We start from the raw sequence: 25,826 nt of genomic DNA, 5'->3' as shown, positions 1-25,826 counted from the left end.
CACACACACACACACACACACACACACACATGCTGATGGCACACAGCTATATATAAAAATCGACCCTATGCCACATGCAGCCTCACTGTCGATATCTTCATCATCATCATTAAACACCTCCCTTGAGGAAATAAAGGCTTGGATGAAAGAAAACTTCCTTCAATTAAATAGCTCCAAAACAGAGGCTATTTTAGTTGGCACACCACACCAGGTCCAGTCTTCCCCCATAACCCCCATATTTTTTTCTGGCCAAGACATACCCCTATCACCATCAGTTACCAACCTGGGTGTAAGATTTGACCCTCATCTGACCTTTGACACCCACATCAAACATCTGTGCAAGACCTCCTTCTACAACCTCAGGAACATTGCAAAACTCCGTCCCACACTCTCCCTGTCAGATGCTGAACAACTCGTCCACACCTTTGTCTCCTCAAGGTTGGACTATTACAACACTCTCCTCATCGGGATTCCAAACGGGAGACTTCAGAAGCTCCGATACATCCAGAACAGCGCCACTAACAAACAAACTAACTGGTCAGGGCAGCGGTAGACCAGCAACTTCCATGTTCTGCAACATAAAATTACTTTCATCAAACGAGCTTTGTCGGAAAGGCTGTAACGGTAAGCTAAAGCTGTGAAAATATCTTTCTAGATCATAACCCTAGGTTCAAGCGCTATTTATCTGAGCGATCTCAGTTTGTACGTGTTAACGATAAATGACAGCCAAAGTCAGTCTTGAAGTCCCGCAAGGTTCTGTACTTGGACCTATTCTATTCACCTTATATATGCTTCCTTTGGGAAATATTATAAGGAACCACTCTATAAACTTTCATTATTATGCGGATGATACCCAATTATATATATCAATTAAACCAAAGCTAAACTTGAAGCATGCCTTAAGGACATACAAACTTGGATGTCTAGCAACCTTTTGATGTTAAACACAGAAAAAACTGAAGTTATTATACTTGGCCCTAAACGCCTCCGAAACGCATTTTCTAATGACATAGAAGCTCTGGATGGCATTAATTTGGCCTCCATCACCACTGTAAGGAATCTTGGCGTCATCTTTGATCAGGATCTGTCTTTTAACTCCCACATAAAACAAATCTCAAGGACTGCCTTCTTTCATCTACGTAACATTGCAAAAATAAGACACATCCTGTCTCAAAATGATGCAGAAAAACTAGTCCATGCATTTGTGGATTACTGCAACTCATTGTTATCAGGTTGTCCCAAAAAGTCGCTTAAGACTCTTCAGTTGATCCAAAATGCAGCGGCACGTGTATTGACTAGAACAAGGAAACGGGATCATATTACTCCTGTCTTAGCTGCTCTGCACTGGCTCCCGGTAAAATACAGAATAGAATTCAAAATCCTTCTCCTGACTTACAAATCAATTAAAGGTCAGGCTCCAGCATATCTTAAAGATCTCATAGTACCTTATAAACCAACTAGAGCATTACGCTCCCAGACTGCAGGGTTACTTGTGGTTCCTAGAGTCTCTAAGATTACAATGGGAGCCAGAGCCTTCAGCTATCAAGCTCCTCTCCAGTGGAACCAGCTTCCAGTTTGTGTTCGGGAGGCAGACACACTCTCCACATTTAAGAGTAGGCTAAAGACTTTCCTTTTTGATAAAGCTTATAGTTAGGGCTGGCTCAGGTTTGCCCTGGATCAGCCCCTAGTTATGCTGCTATAGGCTTAGACTGCCGGGGGACACCTGTCTGCTCTCCTTCCCTCCCTCTCCCCTCCTATCCCTCTCTATCTGTATGCATTTATGTAAATGTATGTTACTAACCCAGCATCCGGGGCATCATCCCCGGAGTTTCTGAGTCTCTCATGTGGCAGGTTGCCACTGTTAAAGTTTACGTCTGGATCATGAATCATGGCTGCGCCTGCTGCCCTGGTCCTGCCGGACACCGGGAAGCCTTTTTGACATTATCCTGGATTCACCCTTTCTTTTTCTTTGTCGATCACAACATAATTTCTGTCAAATGGATGTTGTATTTGTACTATGTTGTTTATCCTGTACACACGACATCTATTGCATGTCTGTCCGCCCTGGGAGAGGGATCCCTCCACAGAATTGTTGAGAGAAGATGAGGAGGTAAAGAGGATGAGGAGTAAGAAAGAAATAAGAGAGGAGGATATGAGGAGGACTAGAAAGAGGAGTAAGAGAGGAGAGAAGGGGGAGGAAGAGGAATAGGAGTAAGAGAGGAAGAGGAGGCAGATGAGGAGAGGAGAGAAGGGACCCATTTGAACAAATGTTGCATTTTTCTTCATGCTACTAAATATCGTCTTGCATGCAACAAGAGGTTTGCTGTTGAGATTTATCAACGTACAATGAAAGGTTTTGTCTTGTAAGTCAATATATTGGCACATTTTTTCATGAAATATTAATACAAGCTGGGTCAACCTTTTGTACTAATCTGTTTTTAATTTTAAGGTTACATTTAAGCTTTATTTTATTCAACAGAGGTGGAGAGGTTTTTTGAACTGTCATAAGATGGATGAGCTGTGTGACTATTTAAGGTCAAGACATCTGCCTGAGGAAGATATACAGTGAATGGAACAGAAGATAGTTTATAAACTTAATTTAGACATTTCACAGATAAACATTGAAAAACCCTAATGTTTGGAAGAGCTTATCCGGTGCTGTATATGCAGGTTTTTCATTGTTGTAATTTTTTCACATGACCTAAGAATTCTTGAAATATTTCTTAATTTTAGATTGATTCAGTGTCATACATCTCATGACAGATGAGCAGCCGAGAGAGTATCTGCCATCCTGTGGATGATCGACTGGCTGTTTTTGGATACCGCAGACGGAAGGAAAAAGAACCGAGCAGTCGCAAGTCAAAGCTCTTTGATCGACTTAGAGGAAAGCTCTCAAGAAACAAACATGATCATCTGTCTGAAAAAGAGTATCAAATCCCTCCAAAGAATGCTCAGAAGAATCAAAGAAAAAATTTAATTGGATGGATGCATTTCAGAGAAGGGGAATTTGTGCAGGTATGCACCAAAAAGGGTGGGGGAACCAGAAAAGAGAGGTATAATGAAGGACAGTCAGTAAAGAACTGAACCTAACTGAAAAGGCTGTGCACTTGTTTTTTCCAGATGGAAAAAATACAGAGGGGAGCCTCACTGATTTTGACATTGATTTAATTTACTTTCAGCAGCATTCATTAGAGGATATTATCACAGTCAGGGAACTGTATGTGTAACGAAGGTGATCTCAGTAGCCGTCTGATCTTCGTCTCAGTTACGTTTGTGTAGCTCAGAATTGACACATATACATTTTCACACGATTGTGAATTGTTCATGTTATGGACTGACACTTATATAAATTTGTTTAACCTCTTAGGGAGTGGGCAAATTTTTTTGAAAATACCTACAAACGACATACCCAAAGTAAATTGAAAGCTGCTCTTCCACCATTTGCACCAGCTGCATGATTTTGGTCTCATTCAAAAGATAACTCTCTCATTGTTCTTGCAAAACAGTGAAGTATCACTCCAAGTGCTTCTGGCACTGAGTAATAGTGGTCTGAATATACTGAATTTGAAGAAAATACACTCCGTCTGAAGTTTGTTGTTGAAAAAGATGTCTGAAGATGGGTATAGCTGGTAGTCCAGAGCTGAAATACACAATAGAAACATAGAACCAAGTGTTCTCAAGTTCACCACCAAATTTCAGATAAAAAGGGATAAAAACTTAATTTATTAGACAGGTTTGTCTAAGAGTAACACCAGGCGTACACCAACTGTGCAATATGTACATGTACATGTAATTAATTAACATTAATAATATTATAATATTATAATATTATTAATTTAGAAAACTACCTATCAATGAATGGAAATGAATGATCGAAAAATGATTGAATGATTATTATAAACAGAAAAATATTATAAAAAAATATAACATTTACAGTATATACAGATAAAGTTTGCTGCTGCCACAATAAACCCCTTGGTGTCTCCTGATGCGTCATCTGGGGTGGTCTCCAGAGTGTATGAGATGCACCTCCACCGTCTAAAATACATGCGCCGGTGATAAAGCATATCAAATCAAATTAAATTTATTTATAAAGCCCAATATCACAAATTATACATTTGTCTCAGTGTGCTTTACAGACTGTACAGGTTATGACACCCTCTGTCCTTAGACCCTCGCATCGCACAAGGAAAAACTTCCTAAAAGAAACCCCATAATTAAAGGGGGAAAAATGGAAGAAACCTCAGGGAGAGCAACTGAGGAGGGATCCCTCTCCCAGGACGGACATACATAAATGCATACAGATAGAGAGGGAGAAGAAGAGAGGGAGGGGAGGAGAGAGGAAGAGAAGGAAGAGAGCAGGGAGGTGTCCCCCGGCAGTCTAAGCCTATAGCAGCATAACTAGGGGCTGATCCAAGGCAAACCTGAGCGAGCTCTAACTATAAGCTTTATCATAAAGGAAAGTCTTTAGCCTGCTCTTAAATGTGGAGAGTGTGTCTGCCTCCCGAACACAAACTGGAAGCTGCTTCCACTGGAGAGGAGCTTGATAGCTGAAGGCTCTGGCTCCCATTGTAGTCTTAGAGACTCTAGGAACTACAAGTAACCCTGCAGTCTGGGAGTGCAATGCTCTAGTTGGTTTATAAGGTACTATGAGATCTTTAAGATATGCTGGAGCCTGACCATTAATTGCTTTGTAAGTCAGGAGAAGGATTTTGAATTCTATTCTGTATTTTACCGGGAGCCAGTGCAGAGCAGCTTGAGATTTGTTTTATGTGGGAGTTAAAAGACAGATCCTGATCAAAGATGATGCCAAGATTCCTTACAGTGGTGCTGGAAGCCAAATTAATGCCATCCAGAGCTTCTATGTCATTCGAAAATGCGTTTCGGAGGCGTTTAGGGCCAAGTATAATAACTTCAGTTTTGTCTGTGTTTAACATCAAAAAGTTGCAAGACATCCAAGTTTTCATGTCCTTAAGGCATGCTTGAAGTTTAGCCAATTGATTGGTTTCGTCTGGTTTAATTGATAGATATAATTGGGTATCATCCGCATAACAATGAAAGTATATAGAGTGGTTCCTTATAATATTGCCCAAAGGAAGCATATATAAGGTGAATAGAATCGGTCCAAGTACAGAACCCTGCGGAACTCCAAGACTGACTTTGGCTGTCATGGAGGATTTATCGTTAACACATACAAATTGAGATCGCTCAGATAAATAGGACTTGAATCAGCTTAGTGCGATTCCTTTTATGCCAACACAATGTTCCAGTCTCTGTAGTAGAATGTCATGATCAACAGTGTCGAAAGTAACACTGAGGTCTAACAAGACAAGAACAGAGATAAGTCCTTTGTCTGATACCATTAGAAGGTCATTGGTAACTTTCACCAGTGCCGTCTCTGTGCTATGATGAACTGTTTTGCAACTGCTTTCTCAAGGATCTTAGCGAGAAAGGGTAGGTTAGATATCGGCCTATAGTTGGCTAAAACCTCTGGATCAAGACTAGGCTTTTTAAGAAGTGTTTTATTACAGCTACTTTAAAGGATTTTGGTACGTAGCCAGATAATAGAGACAGGTTGATCATATTTAATAACGAGATGTTAATTAAGGGTAAAACTTCTTTAAGGTCTGAGGTTCAGACTGGTCAAACTCTATTCAGCAGCTCCTCTGGTTACTCCGTTCTGAAGTTTATTGGTGAAGGCTGCGTTGGTAAAGTGGCCATGTGCCGAAATGTGGCAACAAAAGAGACAGTTGCTGTTAAAATCTTCAAAACGGATTTTACCCAGGACACTGAGAAAGAGGTAGATTTTTCTTTTGGACTAATTTAGATTCTTAGCTTAGATTGTGTCTGCTCCATCATAGTATGTAATATGTACCTCCTTTCTACCCATGTGTCCATGTTGGAGGTCACCAGTGTCCTGAATCCAGACCGTGCTAACGTGGTGAAATTTTTCGTGCGGTTTGAACATATGGGACAGACTTGTCTAGCGTGAGATGCTGGACAGGAGTCTATATGAGCTGGTCCAAGAACAAGACTGGAAACCACTGTGTATAAACGAGATCTGGCCGATCGCAAAGCAGGTATGTGTAATTATAATACATGTTTGACTAATTGATGAAGAAAACCTTGACCCTTAGTCCTACACAGCAGCACATGGAAAACTAAATCCTTAACTTGTCTTTTCTTGCAGCTGTTGGTGGCCTTGGATGCCCTGAAAGGTCTCGTATCCTGCATACCGATATCAAACCTGACAACATTATGTGTGTCAACCAGCAGGACCAGCCCTTCAGGATGAAATTAATAGACTTTGGCGAAGCCATTACAGCCTCCAAAATCCAACCTGGGATGATAATTCAGCCAGGCGGGTACAGGTGGGTTAATCCCTTATTCTTTAAACATCCACGTTGTTCTCTTGATCCTTAACATTTGCCAACAGAGTTCTAATCTTTGGGCGTTGTCTTTCCTCCTCAGAGCTCCAGAAGTTGCCCTCAGTCTCCCCTTCACCCAGGCTATAGATGTGTGGGGAGTCGGCTGCAACCTGGCCGTCCTCTAGCTGATAATCTCTTCCCTGTCGACTGTGACTATCAGATGGTAGGTCGGCTATCTCAGACAAATGCCCAGAACAAAGTGGAGACTATATGCCGAATGTCAGCTGAGGTGATTTTGTATATTTTGTCTGCAGATGAAGTGCATGGTTGAAGTTCTGGCTCAGCGGGAGGACCCCTTGCTCCGGTGCTTGGAAATATACTCAGTACTTTTTCATTGAGGAAGAGGCTGCTGCTCAAACATGAAGGCTGATGGTAGAGGAACCATATTCTCCTTTGTTTGAGTTGGTTAAATCCTTTTTATGTTAGCTGTTTTAAAACAATACTTATATCTATTTTGTTCATTTAGATGCCTGAAGAATATACAGCTGCCAACAATGTGAAAGCAGAAGAGCGGTACAGCTGTATTGACCTTCCAAGCTCTTTGGATGACCTTCTCAATGTATGTACTCTCTGCTGTGTTGTATAAGTAAAGACTGAAACAGTACCAGTTATTAATCTGTGTCTGAGAGGTAGGGGCTGCATCAACTCACCTGAATCTGTTTTCTAAATCCAGATCTATCCAAAAGAGGCAGCTGCTGAATTTAAAGAAAGGAGGGCTTTTGTTGACCTCCTCAAACAGCTTCTGCATGTTGACGGGGATCAGAGAATCTCTCCCCATCGAGCTCTCCAGCACTCGTTCATCACAAAGTCCCACCTGACTGAGCACACTGACAGCAGAGCCCAGTAAGTGACAGTGTGTCTGTTCACACTGATAGTAGATAACACATGAGGCTGGATAGGCTATTGGCTTTATGGATTGACTGAATGATTCACTAATTGATTGTCATACTTTATCCAGTCTGACCACCTGCAGAACTATGATGAGTGTCTGCCCAATGGAGGCCTCAGCAAACAGAGTTAACACCTCTGCAGCTCACAAACCTGATCTGTCTTCTGAGGGAGAGCTACCTCCATGCTCCTCTGAAACATATCCAGCTGCCTGGTCTTCTGAAGGAGAAGTACCTCCATGCTCATCTGAAACATATCCTGCTGCCTGGTCTTCTGAAGGAGAAGTACCTCCATGCTCCTCTGAAACATATCCAGCTGCCTGATCTTCTGAAGGAGAAGTACCTCCATGCTCCAATGAAACATATCCAGCTGCCTGGTCTTCTGAAGGAGAAGTACCTCCAAGCTCCTATGAAACATATCAAGCTGCCTGGTCTTCTGGGGAGAACTACCTCCATGCTCCTCTGAAACATATACAGCTGCCTGGTCTTCTGAAGGAGAACTACCTTCATGCTCCTATGAAACATATCCAGCTGCCTGGTCTTCTGAGGGAGAACTACCTCCATGCTCCTCTGAAACATATCAAGCTGCGTGGTCTTCTGAGGGAGAAAAAGCAACAGACTTCACTGCTACAGCCTCAGCCTCCACTGGTCAAATCAAATCAAATCAAATGTATTTGTATAGCCCAATATCACAAATTATACATTTGTCTCAGTGTGCTTTACAGACTGTACAGGTTACGACATCCTCTGTCCTTAAATCCTCGCATCGCACAAGGAAAAACTTCCTAAAAGAAACCCCAAAATTAAAGGGGAAAAAATGGAAGAAACCTCAGGGAGAGCAACTGAGGAGGGATCCCTCTCCCAGGACGGACAGACGTGCAATAGATGTCGTGTGTACAGGATAAACAACATAATACAAATACAACATTTGACAGAAATTATGTTGTGTTGGAAAAAAAAAAGAAATAGAAAGTTTGGATGAATCCAGGAAAATGTCAATAAGGCTTCCCGGTGTCCAGCAGGACCAGGTCAGCAGGCGCTGTCACGATTCATTATCCTGACGTAAACTTTATCAGAGGCAACCTGCCACATGAGAGACAGACACTCCGGGGATGATACCCCGGATGGTGAGTTAGTAACATACATTTACATAAATGCATACAGATAGAGAGGGAGAAGAAGAGAGAGGGAGAGAAGGAAGAGAGCAGGGAGGTGTCCCCCGGCAGTCTAAGCCTATAGCAGCATAACTAGGGGCTGATCCAGGGCAGACCTGAGCCAGCCCTAACTATAAGTTTTATCAAAAAGGAAAGTCTTTAGCCTACTCTTAAATGTGGAGAGTGTGTCTGCCTCCCGAACACAAATTGGAAGCTGGTTCCACTGGAGAGGAGCTTGATAGCTGAAGGCTCTGGCTCCCATTGTACTCTTAGAGACTCTAGGAACCACAAGTAACCCTGCAGTCTGGGAGCGTAATGCCTGTAGTTGGTTTATAAGGTACTATGAGATCTTTAAGATATGCTGGAGCCTGACCTTTAATTGATTTGTAAGTCAGGAGAAGGATTTTGAATTCTATTCTGTATTTTACCGGGAGCCAGTGCAGAGCAGCTAAGACAGGAGTAATATGATCCCGTTTCCTTGTTCTAGTCAATACACGTGCCGCTGCATTTTGGATCAACTGAAGAGTCTTAAGCGACTTTTTGGGACAACCTGATAACAATGAGTTGCAGTAATCCAGCCTTGAAGTAACAAATGCATGGACTAGTTTTTCTGCATCATTTTGAGACAGGATGTGTCTTATTTTTGCAATGTTACGTAGATGAAAGAAGGCAGTCCTTGAGATTTGTTTTATGTGGGAGTTAAACGACAGATCTTGATCAAAGATGACGCCAAGATTCCTTACAGTGGTGCTGGAGGCCAAGTTAATGCCATCCAGAGCTTCTATGTCATTAGAAAATGCGTTTCGGAGGCGTTTAGGGCCAAGTATAATAACTTCAGTTTTGTCTGTGTTTAACATCAAAAAGTTGCTAGACATCCAAGTTTTTATGTCCTTAAGGCATGCTTTAAGTTTAGCCAATTGATTGGTTTCATCTGGTTTAATTGATAGATATAATTGGGTATCATCCGCATAACAATGAAAGTTTAGTCTGGTCAGACTAAAACAATCAGGAAAAGGATTTGTACATTGTTTAGTAAAATCACAACTTCCCTTTGTTGCTGCTGGTGTCCCCGTCGTTGAAGACTGACTCCATATTCATAACTTGTGTGTGTGTAAATAAAAAATAAATAAAAACGATTGATGGATTGTATAAAAAGGCCTCAGGCTGCCTCATTACTTACTACAAGTCTGAAAAATATAAGTATTTTGTTTACAGGATGTGGTTTAATTGTTTAAACATACACTGTTCCAAATGTCTTAAATATATAACTTCTGATAAATGATCATCAGAATGGTTCTCATCTTTCAGGAGTCAAGTAACTAATATGCTTTTTATAAAGATGCTTAATGTTACTTTTAGCAAGTCGAACCTTTACCGATTTCACACATCAAAGTCTGATCCTTTTGATGCTTTCTTTATTTAAACTGAGTGAGTCTGACAGTGTAATAGAAGTGCAATGCTAAATCAGTGGAGTACTCTGTGTGTGTCTCCCCACTGTGCCATCGCCCATCACTCAATCTGCCAATAGCAGACCTCTACGCCATTTTATTTAGTTTTACTTTGTGGTAATAATTCTACAGTGTGTGTTTATAAAGGAATGTCACATTTAATAGATGAAAAAATTGCCATTATGCAAGGTGATGAGATTCATACAGTAAGTGTCTGAAATCTCAATTTACTGCTCACTGTAAAGTAAACTACTGAGTGTCTGTTATACAGGAAGGAATGAAGAAGTAAGAGATTTCAGACACAGCTTTTGTCATGATTAAGACACAATACAAATGATAAAGTTTGCACACCATAGCTTATGCTGAAAGTATTATTTAATACGTTTCAGGTCGAAACTTCCTCAGTGTGCTAATTCGTAGATATCAGAACACACACAGGTGGTGGTAATACATAGGTTTTAAACTTGAATTTCCAGAGAAACTCTTTAAGCTCTCTCTCTCTCTCTCTCTCTCTCTCTCTCTCTCTCTCTCTCTCTCTCTCGCTCTCTCTCTCTCTCTCTCCTCTCTCTCTCCCTCTCTCTCTCTTATTTCCAACATTATTGCACAATATTTCCCTGACCACTATCCTACAGTATCTTAAAAACAATGAAGCAATTTACGTTTTATGCAACATGTGCAAATTCCACTCGTTTAATGGCAGAGTTTACTTCAGTGGCTGTGCTGAGATCCACTTCCTTCTCCACAGCCGCTGGTCATATGACTGCTCGTCAGAGTGGGCGCCGCTGCTGGACAGTCTCTACTCTGCACTGTGTTGGACCCGAAGGTAAGAACAGTTATACCTGCAGGCTTTGTCTACTCACTGCTGCTGAAACGGAACAATAAAATACATTTAAAACAATATGTGGACTGACAGCAGGCACACTAAGATGACACGTTTCTAGTTTATGCGTTTCGACTTCTGCATTAAAGGAGACATATTGTGTTAAACTATTCCTCTGGTGCGTAGTTCACTCCTCTCATTTCCTCCGCTCTGTCGTGTAGGTGTGTGCGGGAGCGAAACAGGGAGGAGGAGGTAATGTGAATGCGCTAGGCAAGACACAAACAAAACACTTGAATTTCAGGGGGCGAGGGGTTCCGTTGGAGGAATATATATATATATATATATATATATATATATATATATATATATATATATATATATATATATATATATATATATATATATATATGTATGTATATGTATATGTATATGTATATATTTTTTTAACTGTGCGCGATCTACCCGCACTACCCTCGCGATCGATCGACCTTTTGGGCACCCCTGCTATATGTCCAAAGAGACTTACAATAAGTGCAAACAATCATAAGGATACAACTCCCGACAGTAAGAATATTGTAATTATATTAGCGTCAAATAGGTGAAATCATGTAAGTGCAGGGCAATAGCTTCAAATAAGCACAACCAATTTAAGTGTGAATTTTGGAAAATGGTAAATGGACTTGCATAAAGCTCCTTTCCAGTCTCGATCGGTTAGTTAGTTTGTGTTATTACGTGAAATCGGTGAACTAACCATTTTAAACACCAAAACCACACAACAAACACATTGAGATCAGGCCACTGATCCAGGCAGTGGTAGACCAGCAACTTGTGTGTTCTGCGAGGGAAAATGACTGATTTTGTCAATGGAGTCTGGTGACTTTGAAGAGAGCATAGATAATGTCTTCAGTCCCCAGAAAGGGCTGCCTGAAGGTAAGGTAACATGTTGAAAATATTCTAAAAATAGCATACTAATGGTGTAAAAAGTTGAAGAACTTGGAGCTTGAATGTCGAATCAAAACAGCAATCTTCTAGTTAAATCGATATATTTATTAACGTGATAAGTCAAACATAGAAAATACTTCTCAGCTGAGGACACAATTCGCATCGCGGTTTCCACAGACTGAATGGCTCAAAGAACCCCAGGTTGCTGTCTGACGGCTCCGCTCAAGTGTGTCCAAAGGCTCGTAAAACATATGGCTAAATACATGGTGAAGGCGTTGACCTTCTCCTCATTGGTCCCCGTTGGCGCCAACACGTTCCTCCGTCAGCAGTCAGGAAGTGATGGTTTGTTGACCTGTTCTCTTAAAGGGGAAGTGTTCCTATTATGTTTGTAATACATTCAGTGCAGAAATACATTCATAGTGCAGAAATACATTCATAGTGCAGAAATACATTCATAGTGCAGAAATACATATTGATTGAGGTAGACAAATACATATGATAGTCTTTCAAGTGTGGATTAATACAATCAGGAGTAATTTACTTCACAATACACTTAACCAGTGGCTTAGCTAGACCTATTTTAGATGGGCTTCAATATTTCACTTAATTTGTAATTGGTTATGGTATTTTTTATACTTTGATATATTTTTCATATTAGTGTTGAGAGTTGTGCCCCCTCCCCTTACCAAGACCACAAAGTTCTATTAGATCTAGCATTTTATTTTTGCTCTCAAAGTGCACCAGATGCATACAATTCACTTTAAAATGTTAAAACAATTCTGCCTGGGGGAGCATGCCCCCGAACCCCCCTAGAAGATGTGAAGTCCACCCTACTCCTAAGACATGTCAGCATGACTAAGGCCAGGTAACATGGACCTGGTTAACATGACTAATATATTGACGACGCAATCAGCACAAAACACTATAGGTGTGTAGCGGCTTTGGTCAGTGCAAAACTCCCAGACTTACTTCTCCATCATCATGCCATCTGAGTTCCTTTAATGGTAATTGTACTACCATGCAGTACAGTTCCGCAGCTCCATCTCACCTCTGGGCTACGCCCACCCAAACTTGAAAACCTAGCTACGCCCCTGCACTTAACCCTTTAATACACAAGCTATGGGAACCCCTTCACAACATGGGTCAAAAATGACCCGTATTTGTTTCCTTTTTGCTATATTTTTGGAAACAAATTTATTTAATAATTTAATATTTCAAGTATTCATTAAATATCTTGTTTTCGATTAGCACAAATCAATATTTTCATTCCTCCTTTCTTAATGTATGAACTAAAATAGTTTTGGGTGTTGTGCAGTGAAGTTGGTGTAGGCATTGAGGGCGGCAACATCCAGCACATTGTGCCAGAGCACCATGGGCCACCTCTGTGTTCTCCGTGTAGGTGTGAACCATCTGATCCATTGTGTCCACTCTTGATTTTTTTTTTTTATGGTACTGGATCACTTCTGGTTTCTTCTTCACACTGTTGTCATCCACTGCTCTGTCATTGTGCATGGTGCTCAGAAGGACAACAGCCTTCCCCTTCTTCGGCACACCATGGTCATGTTGCCACTGAATCCAAATTCTGAGCTATGCTTCTTCCTCAATTTGGATGGCTTTATGACAGGTGGTATGTCCGGCTTGTTCTGGCGAAAAGTCTCCACAATGATCAGGTTCTTCTCCAGGAGCTTCTCAGCCAGAGGGATACTGGTGAAGAAGTTGTCCATTGTGATTGTCATTTGTGAGGCATATATTCACTGAGATGGCAGTTTGTGCTGTACCCATATGTTTTTATTGAATCAGTTTTCTTTTCTTTTCTTCATTCATTTTATACATTCACCACAGTTCAATACAGTTACACTACAGATACACTTACATTTCAATATCTCAGTGTTATCGGTTGCATGTTGTATGTTATGTGTGAGTATGACAAAGTGACATATATTAAATGTATTGTTAGGTCCAAACCACTGCTAAAATAATTATTTTTAACAATATTATTATTATAGTATGTCTTTTTTTCATTGTTATCACACATTTGGCATACATGGGTCATTTTTGACCCGTGTGTGTAAACCTCATGTAGTAATACAAAAACTATTTTAGTGCATAAATTAAGAAAGGGTGAATGAAAATAATGATTTGTGGTAATCAAAAACAAGATATTTAATGAATATTAAATGATTAAATAAATTCTCAGCCATGCATGAAATAACATAGAAAACGATTACAGGTCAGTGCCTACCCCCATCTACTTTAGGTATTACACTGAATGTGGATAAGCACCTCATACAACCCCACTTCAAACAATCGAAACTATCCCTTTAAGGGCCCCTCTGCAGAAGCCCAGTCTGCTCTGATTGGTCAGTGTTTCCGGTCTTCCGCCTCTGCTCTGCTGTTATGATGATAATCGGCCGTGTCTATACGATATTTCTGTATTTTCGCTGAAACTCTACCAGAGTTTCGCAAATCCTGGTTAAAGGGCCTACGAAATGATATTTTGTCAGTGTTATTGGGCTTGGTATATGATAGAGGTTGCATATCTATTGTGAAATGTGCCATATATATATTTTAATATTGATGTATTCGTAATAAATCACAATCATAACAGCATAAAAATGACTTCCGCTAACAACAATCGATCGCTGCGCCGAGAGCATCCACTTCGCCAATGTTCGGGCGATGACGTCACAAGTAGAACACGCCAGTGTTTGTCTGTGTTGAAGCGTCTTACCCGTTTCACGTAAGTCTTGTAAAGTTACGACATCGTAACTTCCATGAACATCTGGTAAGTGTTCCGGCTATTATAGGCAGCCGTAAAATGGTCAGTAGGCAGACTATACTTTATAAACCAGCGCTGTCCTCCGGTCTGTCTGTTAGTTAATAGCTACTGCTTTATATACAGCTCGTAATATATGACGTTTCACATCGTTTCACAACGATAAAACTTCAACTGCAGAAACTTAGAGAAATAATCAAGTTATCAAGCTTTACAGACGTCGATGTGTCCAAGTAGAGAAATAATTTAATATTATTAAACTAATAATAAAATATTAAACTAGTTGGTTTCAAAACAATTCAAGGAAACCAAACTATCGACTCGATATAGGATAGCTTGCGATCTATTTACGATCGAGGATAATGTTACGTTTTATTATGATGTATTTACTATATATTGAGAAGTTCTATGAATTATAGTTAAATGTATATACCTGTCTGTGTTCTGTTGCCGCAGAGGATCTCCGCCAAATCCAGGATCACCGTCACCATAATCCGCATGTTCCCTCCCGTCTGTGTCTCAATCTTGAATACTGTGTCTCGAGCTGCTCTGTTTCCACCACATTAAACTCGCTTGCATGATCTGATTCCACGACACCGGCATCCTCTTCAATAAACTCCTCTTCTTGAAGGTGCAACGAGTGACGACTCACTGTCACTCGATTCTGACGAAATATCCAAGCCAGAGTCCGACATTGCCACGTCTGCCGTGCTGTCTGTGTATACTGGTGGACTGTTCTACTTGTGACGTCAAAACACGGTGTCGGGTGCTTCCGGTAGCGGCGATGTAAACAGCGGTGGTCGACTGTGATCATTGTGTCATTAATAACACATCATTTTACACCACAAATAGCGTTTACTATCATCAGTAGAAATTCATGTTTATCATTTCGTAGGCCCTTTAAGGCTACTATCTAGACACAACCATGATAATCTCATAGGCATTAACAAAATAGTATTTTGATAAAGCGAAGTTAGACAATTAACTGAGGTGATGATGAGGATGTTGCTTTCAGCCACAATTTCGGTAGACAAATACTGTTAGCACTTAATAGACTTGTAACAGATTCGCATGCTCTTTTTGAAAGGAACAATGTCTGTGCTGAAGCTGGAGGAGTGTCGAGAGCGGATTCGTAAAGAACTGGACAACACAGTGGACTTCTGGCTCAAATACTCTCACGACCCTCTACATGGGTACTGTACTTCCCCTTGAATGTTGTTGAAATGAAAATATTGTGAGCTCATGACTCTTTAAAGTAATACTACCAACTTGCATGCTGAGCGGTTGTGTAAGACTGTTTGTAGTGTGTGTCCTTGTGATAAACTTGTACTTCTGCTTGGTGTTTCAGAGGCTTCTTCACTTGTATTGGGAGGGACGGTAAGGTTTATGATGAGCTGAAGTATGTCTGGCTGCAGGGTAGACAAGTGAGTCTCTAATGATACTGGCAGAACAAGTAAACAAGCGATTATTTGACTTATTGATTAGTCGATCGACAGAAAATTATCGGCAACCTTTTTGATAATCGTGCCGTTAAAGTAATTTTCCATGCAAAAATATAAGAAAATGCTGTTTTCAGCCTCTCCAATATATATTTCATGCCTTTCTCGGTCAAATCAAAGTGAATTTATTTCGGTTTTACACTAACATTTAAAGACCTTACCTTGGACTTTGAGAAATTGGGATGGACATTTTTCACTATTTTCTAACATTTTAACATTAACCTAGAAAATAATTTGCAAATTAATCGATTATAAAAAACAATCGTTAGGAGTATCCCTAATCCACTGTATGAAATGTGGTCATCAGATCATGTTATGTGAATATGTTGGTTTCTTTCACAGGTGTGGATGTATTGTCGTCTGTACCGAACCGTGGATCGCTTCCGCAAGCCTGAAATCCTCGAAGCAGCAAAAGCCGGTGTGTGAATGTAAAGCTAGAGTCAGTTAATTAAACATATATATTATATAGTATGTATATATATATATATATGTATATATATATATATGTATATCTATATATGTACTGTGTATATATATATATATATATATATATATATATATGTGTATATATATATATATACATATATATACATATATATACATATATATATATATATATATATATTATATATATATATATATATATATGTGTATGTATATAGATATGTATATATATAATATATAATATGTTACTGTATATAATATATATATTGTATATCGATATATGTGTCTATGTATATCTATATATTTACCGTATATATATATATATCATAATATATATATCTTTCTTATCTCTATATATATATCTCTGTCTGTCTCTCTGTCTGTCTCTTCCTCTCTCTCTCTCTCTATCTGTCTCTATTCTCTCTCTTCTCTCTCTCTCTCTCTCTTCTCTCTCTCTCTTCTTTCTCTCTCTCTCTCTCTCTCTCTCTCTCTCTCTCTCTCCCTCTCTCTTCTCTCTTCTCTCTTTCTCTCTTTCTTCTTTCTCTCTCATTCTTATCTTCTCTCGTCTTGTCTCTCTTCTTCTTCTCTCTTCTATCTCTTCTTTCTCTCTCTCTCTCTATCTCTTTCTCTTCTCTATCTTCCTCGCTCTCTCTCTCTCTCTATCTCTCTCTCTTCTCTCTCTTCTTTTCTCTCTCTCTTTCTTCTCTCTCTCTCTCTCTATCTCTCTCTCTCTCTCTCTCTCTCTCTCTCTCTCTCTCTCTCTCTCTCTTTCTTCTCTCTCTTCTCTCTCTCTCTCTTTCTCTCTCTCTCCTTTCTCTTCTCTCTCTCTCTCTCTCTCTCTCTCTCTCTCTCTCTCTTTCTTTCTCTCTCTTTTCTTCTCTCTCTCTCTCTTCTCTCTCTCTCTCTCTCTCTCTATCTCTCTCTCTCTCTTTTCCTTCTAATATTGCCCAAAGGAAGCATATATAAGGTGAATAGAATCGGTTCAAGTGCAGAACCCTGTGGAACCCCAAGACTATAGATTATATAGATTTCTCGACTTTTGTTTTAGTTCTGTTAATGTTTAACTTTATTAGGACTAAGAGAAACAGCTATGCGTTTGACTTGAGAACTGTAAATGTGTGACGCTAGCTAGGAAGCTTATAAAGAGTTTTAGAGTACAATGACAGTAGGAAATGCACACAAAGTAGCATTGGTTCTTTTAAATGAGATCAAAACATGAACTTAACTGAAATTTGGCAGCAATATATTGAAGGAAATTTCCACTATGAAGAACTTAACAACTCCAACTGTTGATTTTTGTATTTTGAGGCCCAGCTCGTGGTCCTTTTTTGTGTTATTTATTCCATCACTGGGACAGCTTGTGAAAGAACAGAAAAAATGTTTCTTCCTTCATATCATTACTATTCCAACTGTTCCCCACCATCAAGAATGTGTAAGCATTGTGCCTCTAAAATGTCCCGTCATGTCCGAATGAATAAAGCGAACATTCACATGTTACACCTTTGTCTGAATGAAAACTACTTTAAAGGTGCAATGTGTAAGATATGCCAGAATTGAAATTTAAAACATTAAAAAAATGTAAACCGAATGTTAAGAGGTAATTTAATGGGGTATAAAATATGTATGGAAGCTTTGGCACTCATGATGCGTAGACTGCAGTGTTCACTTTGAAACCCAAGAAGCAGCAGCACGAGCACATCCCGAACGAGCACTGCACTGGTAAAGAAAGAATGTAAAGGGATTTATTATTTTTGCTCATAATGATAGGTCTAATCATAAGCTAATGTTGTATTATCTTAGGAGGAGCGTTCCTGAGAAAGTTTGCTCGGGTCTCCTGCGGCAGCAGTGGCAAGTGGAAGTGTGCCTTCTGCTTAACAAGAGATGGTAAAGCAGTCAAGATTCAGAGAACTATATTCAGTGAGTGCTTCTACATTATGGCCATGGACGAACTGAGCAGGGTCATTGGGGACGAGGACATGCAGGTAAATAAACAATATTAAAACTAGATTGATATACATGGATACAATTACCCTGCTTGTTTTGGGGCCTGAGATCTTTAACTTCTGAACTGATAGTGACACTAGATGAAAAATCAGGAGATCACTAAAGTCATTAAGATTGGATAAAAAGATGAGGGGGGTGACTTTATCGGCATTGCATTGATACACTGAAAATAAAATGTTTCAAGTATGGAAGTTCATATAGATAAATGTTGCATTACAGAGTCAGAACCAGTTTGTTTAAAAATCCATACTTTTAGTGCCTGGGAGCTAATGTGTTTCGTTGCTAGCTACGCTGTGTGTCATGTAGACATGCATAGTTCACCAGGGATTTAATTTACACAAGGCAGAGTAATATGGAAGCTTTCATTGGTAAACATGCCTGAACATTGCTTGATCCTTTTCCAACCACCCTCTCATTCCTACAGCATTATTGCGCTGTCACTGATATGCTGGCCTCTGCTCTGTTGTGTTGTTAGCTGGAGGCTGAACAGATGATGGAGCAGTTGATCTGCTGGGTTAGGGTGGACTCGTCAGGCCTGGGCCGGCCCCAGCTTCCGGGAGACGTTCCCGCCAACAGCATGGCAGTTCCCATGATGCTGTTGTGTCTGGTGCAGCAGCTAACTGAAGGTCGGGGTCCAGAGGTTATTCAGAAGTACAGAGAGCTGGCCAGCTGGTGTGTACAGAAGATTCTTCAACACATCCAGGTGTGACACATAGAACTGATGCTTTGTGGTTCAAATGACTTCATAAAGTGCTGATAATTAGTTTGTGGGGTTCACTCTGCAAAAGCTGAGGCATGGAAAGTTCATGTCATAGGCTACTGTAACATCATCAGTACTAACACATAGCTTAAAAGAATATTGCAAAGAAAATCCAAAGGTGCGTATCTTATCTCAACTTTAGTCGGCTTGGATTCACAACAGTTAGGGCAAGAGGGGAGCACAGCTCAAGTTCATTTGCGATAGGTGGTGTGAGACTCGGTGATGTAGGGACTCCCCACAGGGCTTATTGGCAAATTTCTGTAGCAGGTGAGCTAACCGCAAACACACTAGCCAACTTGGAACATGCTATGTCAATAACTTTTCAAGCTAGTTACCACATTCGTAGGTCAAAGTTCACCAGATGTTAAACAAAATATTTGCGCAGATGTTCTTTGTCTCTGCAAGCTAGCTGATCCAGTGATTGTGTTGATCAATGCTTTGATCACACTTCACTAGAGCTAGCTCAAAGTTCAGTTCACACAGATGATTAAAGTTAGTTTTAAACTGGTCAGATACTTAGCCGTTAAATAACTCCCAAAACCCACAAACATAAAAGTGCATACACTCGATACAAGCGCACAGAACAGTATCTGAGTGGAAAAGCATCCTCACAAGGTTTGTGCTCTGCATGAACTAATGCGGCCATGCGAGCTCTGGGTTCTTCTTTTACGCATTCACAACTGCTCAACATTTGTTCGCTCGTCAAGTTGACTTTTGAGAATCTGGAGTCTCAGTTCAACCAAAAACATGAGCACATCACTGGTGGTGATTCCATTGAAAGGAATTGATTTTACTTTGAAATTGCTCTGTTTAAAATACTGGTGTGTCCAGGCTTCACAGTAGACTTCAATGGAGACCCAGAGTCACAGCAAACGCATATATAAAACCATGGACTGAAAGTACTCTGCTGCAGCTAGTCCACTGCACCACTAATCATTTGTATACTCAGTATGTGCCATTAGTTCTTGTCAGCTTTAAAATGTTTACTATGCTAACTCAGCCACAGTTGTATTTAGCTCTGCTGTGGAGAAACTCGTGCTGCAGATACAAACTTGTGTTTTTGGCAAGGAACCTCCAGTGAAACACATTTAAAAGCAACTTGATCTTTGTTTGTGATTCCACGAGCATCATGCCACTTGTGATGATTTGTTGTCCATGTAATTTCCACATAAACACTGATGTAAGTTGTCCATTCAAGGACTTTGTCACCCAGTCAAATGTATCAATATACTTAAAGAACATACTGTTGAGTAAGGTTATCTTGTAGGGCTGGATTTGTTGTAGTAATTCTCATTCTCACTAATGTCAATGTGTCCTTTTTTTTCTTATCTTGTAACTTACAGAGAGAAGGCACTGCTATTTTAGAGAATGTGTCCGTGGAAGGAGCAGAGCTGCCGGGATGCCAGGGCCGACTGCTGAACCCAGGTAAACCCTGCAGTCTGCCAGATGATGGCGAGCACAGTGAGTGTATGAGTGGAGCTTGAGTTGAGATATTTTCCTGTTGCTTTTCGCCAACCTCAACATTTTCCATTTCCTGTCGGTCTCCCCCACATTCTGACTCAGGCCACGCCCTGGAAGCAGGCTGGTTCCTGCTTCAGTTCAGTGTTGAGCAGAAGGACGAGGAGCTCCAGAGGACTGCCATCAACAAGTTCATGGAGCTCCCTTATCAGTACGGCTGGGATAAAGAGCATGGCGGCCTCTTCTACTTCCTGGATGTTGATGGTCACTGTCCCACACAGGTGAATCTATGATCTATACACTTGATGGTGGCCTCTTAAACTCCTTTGGAAAACCTGAGGAATCAAACCATGTCATGCTAGCTTGTTGGGAAGGAGACTAAATCTTCAAAGTTATGGATGGCATGGACATTTTCAAAAGGGTGCTTTGACTTCCCACCTCAAGATACCTGAATGAGTTTTATGGATACCCACGATCATCCACTTTACACACATGCCCACTTTACTAATCACATGCAGGTTGGGGGCAAAAAACATGCAGTACAAATGTGTTTTTCTTATTCTAAAACTGGTTTCTGCAGTCCTGGAATTGCATACATTGGAAATGACTGGAAAGCTGAGTCTCTTGTGCAGCCAATGAGCCAAATGGTTTTCATGTATGATATTAGTCACTATAGTAGCCATTTCATTGCAGTGATAGCCTTTTTTCTTGACCTCACTGTATAACATGAGCTGTCATGATCTCTAGGATAACACACAGCCTCATTTTCAACTGACTTTTTCAACCAAAAACTTCAGACTGAGGCTTTTCCAAAAAATACAAATGTCAAACGTTTATGATACCAAATTACAGCACAATTTTTTACGCAGTTTTGGAGTCTTAATGTGCTTAATTTTGGAGGAATCTTTAGAATTCTTTCATCAAATCTCGCTTTGTCAAAAATGGTAACATTTAGCACCAAATTAGTGTAACAAGTATAGAAACGTATAGAGTATAGAAACGGCCATCATATACTTCCATCATAGTGTTTTAAGCCCTTATACACTTTCACAATTTACTTAAATTAATTATTTATTTATTTTTACACATTACTAGAACATCTTGACATGCAGTGCTGAACTGCAGTTACATTAATCTTCAGAGTTTCAGTTTTCATTACACCACTTCTATGTAGCATATTCTGTTAGACCTGCTATCTCCCCCTAAAGATCCCTAAACAAGACAAACATGGCTCTATGGTAGGGAGAGGGGTAGTTGAAGAGGTAAGACAGTGGATACTGTCGTATTATTCTTGTAATAGTACTTATTGTTAGCCTCTGGCTGATTTCTAAAGTTTAATAAATTGCTTCGGACCAGGCTGTCAGATACTGCTTGTGTATTTTTCCAGTTGGAGTGGAGTATGAAGCTGTGGTGGCCCCACTGTGAGGCTCTCATCGCATTCCTGATGGCCTACAGTCAAACCAAGAAGCCAGAGCTGCTGGAGAGATTCTCTAAAGTGTATGAATACACCTTTAGCCATGTGAGTTTACACTGCAGCACCAACAAACAAACATCCACAGTTTTAAGTACCAGCTCAGAAAACTGTCCTGTTTTTGTAGTACAATTACCATTCAAATACAAATTATAAGTGTAGCACTTGGAGCAGTTTAGCATGTTTGATGAAGTTGGCGTACTTGTTGGGTTGTATCCACATGGTAAATGCACTTTGGCTAAAAGTGTAAACTAAATAAATGGGATGTAATATAAATTACGTAACATTCAAAGATTACATATATTTAATGTGGATTGTTACGACCCAGCTTGTAAAGGGAAGCAACATAAAATCAGATGTTTTTTGGAAAAGTGAAGTTATTTAGTAACAGTAACTTACATACATTTATTAAAACTGTAAACAAAAAAAAAACTCACTAATGATCAATACTTATTTACGAACCTAAAACAACTGAAACGGAACCCCTATAATACATCATCATCTACCGCATATCCGGGTCAGGTCGCGGGGGCAGCAGCTCCAGTAGGGAACCCCAAACTTCCCTTTTCCAGGCCACAGCCGCCAGCTCCGACTGAGGGATCCCGAGGCGTTCCCAGTCCAGCGTGGAGATATAATCTCTCCACCGAGACCGGGGTCTTCCCCGGGGTCTCCTCCCAGCTGGACATGCCTGGAGCACCTCCCTACAGAGGCGCCCAGGTGACATCCTTACTAGATGCCCAAACCACCTCAACTGGCTCCTTTCAACACAAAGGAGCAGCAGCTCTACTCCAAGTCTCTCTCGGATGGCTGAGCTTCTCACCCTATCTCTAAGGGAGACCCCAGCCACCCGCCTGAGAAAACCCATTTCGGCGACTTGTACCCACAAATCTTATTTTTTCGGTCATTACCCAGCCTTATTGACCATAGATGACTGGTAGATAGGGAGCTTTGCCTTCTGTCTCAGCTCTCTTTTCGTCACAACGGTGCGGTAAAGCGAATGCAATTCTGCCCCCGCTGCTCCGATTCTCCGGCCAGTCTCTCGCTCCATCGTCCCCTCACTCGCAAACAAGACTTGAACTCCTCCATTTGGGGTAATGACTCATTCCCTACCCGGAGTAGGCAATCCACCGGTTTCCTAATGAGAGCCATGGCCTCAGATTTCGAGGTGCTGATCGTCATCCCAAACCGATCAAACCGATCCAGTGAATGCTGAAGGTGATGCCATCAGACCGATGATGCCATCAGGACCATATCATCTGCAAAGAGCAGCGATGAAATCCTCAGGCCACCAAACTGCAAACCCTCTCGTCCTCGTCTACACCTCGATATCCTGTCCATGAATATCACAGACAGGATTGGTGATAAAGCGCAGCCCTGGCGGAGGCTAACACCCACTGGGAAAGAGTCCAACTTATTGCCGAGTATCCGGACACATCTCTCGCTTCGGCCGTACAGGGATTGGATGGCCCTCAAAAGTGGACCCCCCCCCCCCATCCCATACTCCCGCAGCACCTCCCACAGTATCACCCTGGGGACCCGGTCATACGCCTTCTCCAGATCCACAAAACACATGTAGACCGGATGGGCGTACTCCCAGGCCCCCTCCAGGATCCTTTCGAGAGTGAAGAGTTTGTCCGTTGTTCCACGGCCAGGACGGAATCTGTATTATTCCTCTTCAATCTGAGGTTCGAGTATCGGCTGAACCCTCCTTTCCAGCACCATGTCTACTCCAAGAGTAGACTTTACCAGGGAGGCTGAGAAGTGTGATACTCCTGTAGTTAGCACACACTCTCTGGTCCCCCTTTCTGAACAGGGGAACCAGCACTCCGGTCTGCCACCCCCTAGGCACTGTCCCAGACTCCCACGCAATGTTGACGAGGCGTGTCTCTCCTTCCCCCCCCCCTACACAGAGTGGCTAAAATGTATGTATGTCACATAGTGAAATTGAAGTTCTTGTTGGGGAGGTTGAGACGAAAAAATAATATTGTTTGGTGGACACAGTGTGGGCATTACAAAGAGTGAGCAGAATGTGGTGGACATTGTGAATGCTGCTGCCTCAGAAGGTGGACCATCACAAAATTAAAAAAGAAGTGGTCAGACATAAAAGTGGAGGCCAAACACAGGCGGACTGTACCACGAGCCGTGAAATATGTGACACCGGAGCTTATCCTCTTTAAAAGTGGCATTGTATTGGAGGATCCCTCCTGAGTGGAGTCATGACGGAGGGGGACACAGATGTGGAAGACGCACCGGATGACTCAGATAACGTCATTTCTATTCTTTTTTAAAATTATGTTAAACTACACTGAGAAAAAATATAAACGCAGCACTTGCTCCCATTTTTCATGAGCTGAAATCAAAGATCTAAGACTTTTTCTATGTACATAAAAGATTAAAAGTCAAATTAACTTTTCATATACTTGAGAGGTAATATTTCCATTTATTTTACACAATTATATTGATTTCACACTGGTTTCTCTCGTTTTATCTTTCTGCCATCAGAGTTGCAGTTTCTCAATTCTCCAGTTTATGCGCGTAAGCATGGGTCAAAGTGTCGGTGGAGAACCAGTACATTCTCCTGTCAAGTCTGCTTAGAAAGTGGCGTACGCCATCTTTTTATCGTACGCAACGTTTATAAAGTAAAAAGTCAATATATTACAATCCACATGTATATTAGCTTTGAGTCGACATTAACAAGAGATATGCGGGTGACTGTTGAACTGGCAGATATATGTACACTCATGCGTAACATGGTTGACTCAAGAAAGATTGGAACTTTGAAGTGTGTTTTGCGAATAACTAAATGCATATATGTGTATGTTTCAGCATGATGTACTGTATGTGTGCACAGTTTCCTGATGTTCAGAGAGGCGAGTGGTTTGGATATTTGACACAAGGAGGAAAAGTGGCTCTGGATTTTAAAGGAGGCCCCTTTAAAGGTACGAATGTAATTGCGATGGAGAATTGACTGAATGCCAAAGCAACAGAAAAAGCTGTTGAATGACCTTAATGAAAAGCAAGTGGAGACCTCTTTGACATAACGTCAACACTGTTACCTCTTCACACTCTGCTGATAATGTTAGTTCATTATTCCTAATTTAGTCTTAGTCCTGTATCAAATGTCCTTGTTAGTTCTTATCATATTTAGTCAACCTCATCCTTTCCCTATTTAAGGCCTTTATTATTTCAGTTTGTACGGTTCTTTAGTGATGCATACAGTATTACCCAGCACAAACTAATTTAGCAGTTTCCTGCTTTGTCTGGTGAGTTAGATGATTATTTTTCTCTTCTCTTTAGGGTTCTTCCATGTGCCTCGCTGCCTGTACATGTGTGAGCGGATTCTGGATGATATGCTGGCAAACAAGGACTGAGCATTCTGACATGAATGTTCACTAAATGTAAAAAAAAAAGAAGTAATTTTGATATATCTTCTGGCCACCAGTGGCAGTTTGTATTGACATTAATTATAAGATACCTTTCTTGGTCAGACTAAATCACATTTGATCTACTTCTATTTGCATCCATCTGTCGTCTTGTTATTTCTTCCCTCATTATTCCTTATGTAAATCTGTGCTTTCTACATGCACACTTAACGTTTATACAACTAATGTAGCAACTGAGATAGAAGCATACAGTAGTTTAGTGCTACTGACATGCTTCTGTAGACTTTTTAATGCATGTTATATTGAAATAATAGAATATTACATAATAAATGTGGATCATGATTTAATCAAA

General features: G+C 40.7%; 1 protein-coding gene and 1 long non-coding RNA gene across 4 annotated transcripts in view; one reads left to right on the top strand and one right to left on the bottom strand.

The window, feature by feature from the left end:
• Positions 1–14,947, bottom strand: part of LOC115020745 (uncharacterized) — a 22,755-nt gene extending 7,808 nt beyond the window's left edge. The window contains exon 1 of the long non-coding RNA XR_003833677.1: positions 14,889–14,947. This is a non-coding gene — a long non-coding RNA (uncharacterized LOC115020745). The remainder of the gene's footprint in view (positions 1–14,888) is intronic.
• LOC115020726 (N-acylglucosamine 2-epimerase-like) lies at positions 10,625–25,826 on the top strand. Of its 3 annotated transcripts, none has more exons than XM_029450655.1 (11): positions 10,625–10,740; positions 15,543–15,648; positions 15,804–15,879; positions 16,297–16,372; positions 18,199–18,380; positions 18,878–19,105; positions 20,506–20,587; positions 20,726–20,901; positions 22,008–22,139; positions 24,943–25,030; positions 25,389–25,826. In XM_029450655.1, the coding sequence occupies exons 1-11, from the start codon at positions 10,674–10,676 to the stop codon at positions 25,460–25,462; spliced, it is 1,287 nt and encodes a 428-aa protein (XP_029306515.1). In that variant the 5' UTR covers positions 10,625–10,673; the 3' UTR covers positions 25,463–25,826. The 3 variants fall into 3 exon arrangements, with proteins under 3 accessions (XP_029306515.1, XP_029306523.1, XP_029306532.1); XM_029450663.1 differs by having other exon boundaries at positions 10,705–10,740; positions 15,804–15,832; XM_029450672.1 differs by lacking the exon at positions 10,625–10,740 and having other exon boundaries at positions 15,053–15,648; positions 15,804–15,832.

This window comes from Cottoperca gobio, chromosome 2 (genome assembly GCF_900634415.1).
Source record: "Cottoperca gobio chromosome 2, fCotGob3.1, whole genome shotgun sequence".
Lineage (NCBI taxonomy): Eukaryota > Metazoa > Chordata > Actinopteri > Perciformes > Bovichtidae > Cottoperca > Cottoperca gobio.
Note: the sequence above shows the minus strand (reverse complement) of the source record. Positions and strands in the feature narration are given on the sequence as shown.

Bases quoted from the DNA above. Each gene is read 5' to 3' on its own strand.
- LOC115020726 (XM_029450655.1), top strand. From the start codon at position 10,674: ATGACTGCTCGTCAGAGTGGGCGCCGCTGCTGGACAGTCTCTACTCTG. The intron at 19,106-20,505 runs GTGTGACACATA...TGTAACTTACAG, and splicing joins AGATTCTTCAACACATCCAG to AGAGAAGGCACTGCTATTTT. The intron at 20,902-22,007 runs GTGAATCTATGA...GTATTTTTCCAG, and splicing joins ATGGTCACTGTCCCACACAG to TTGGAGTGGAGTATGAAGCT.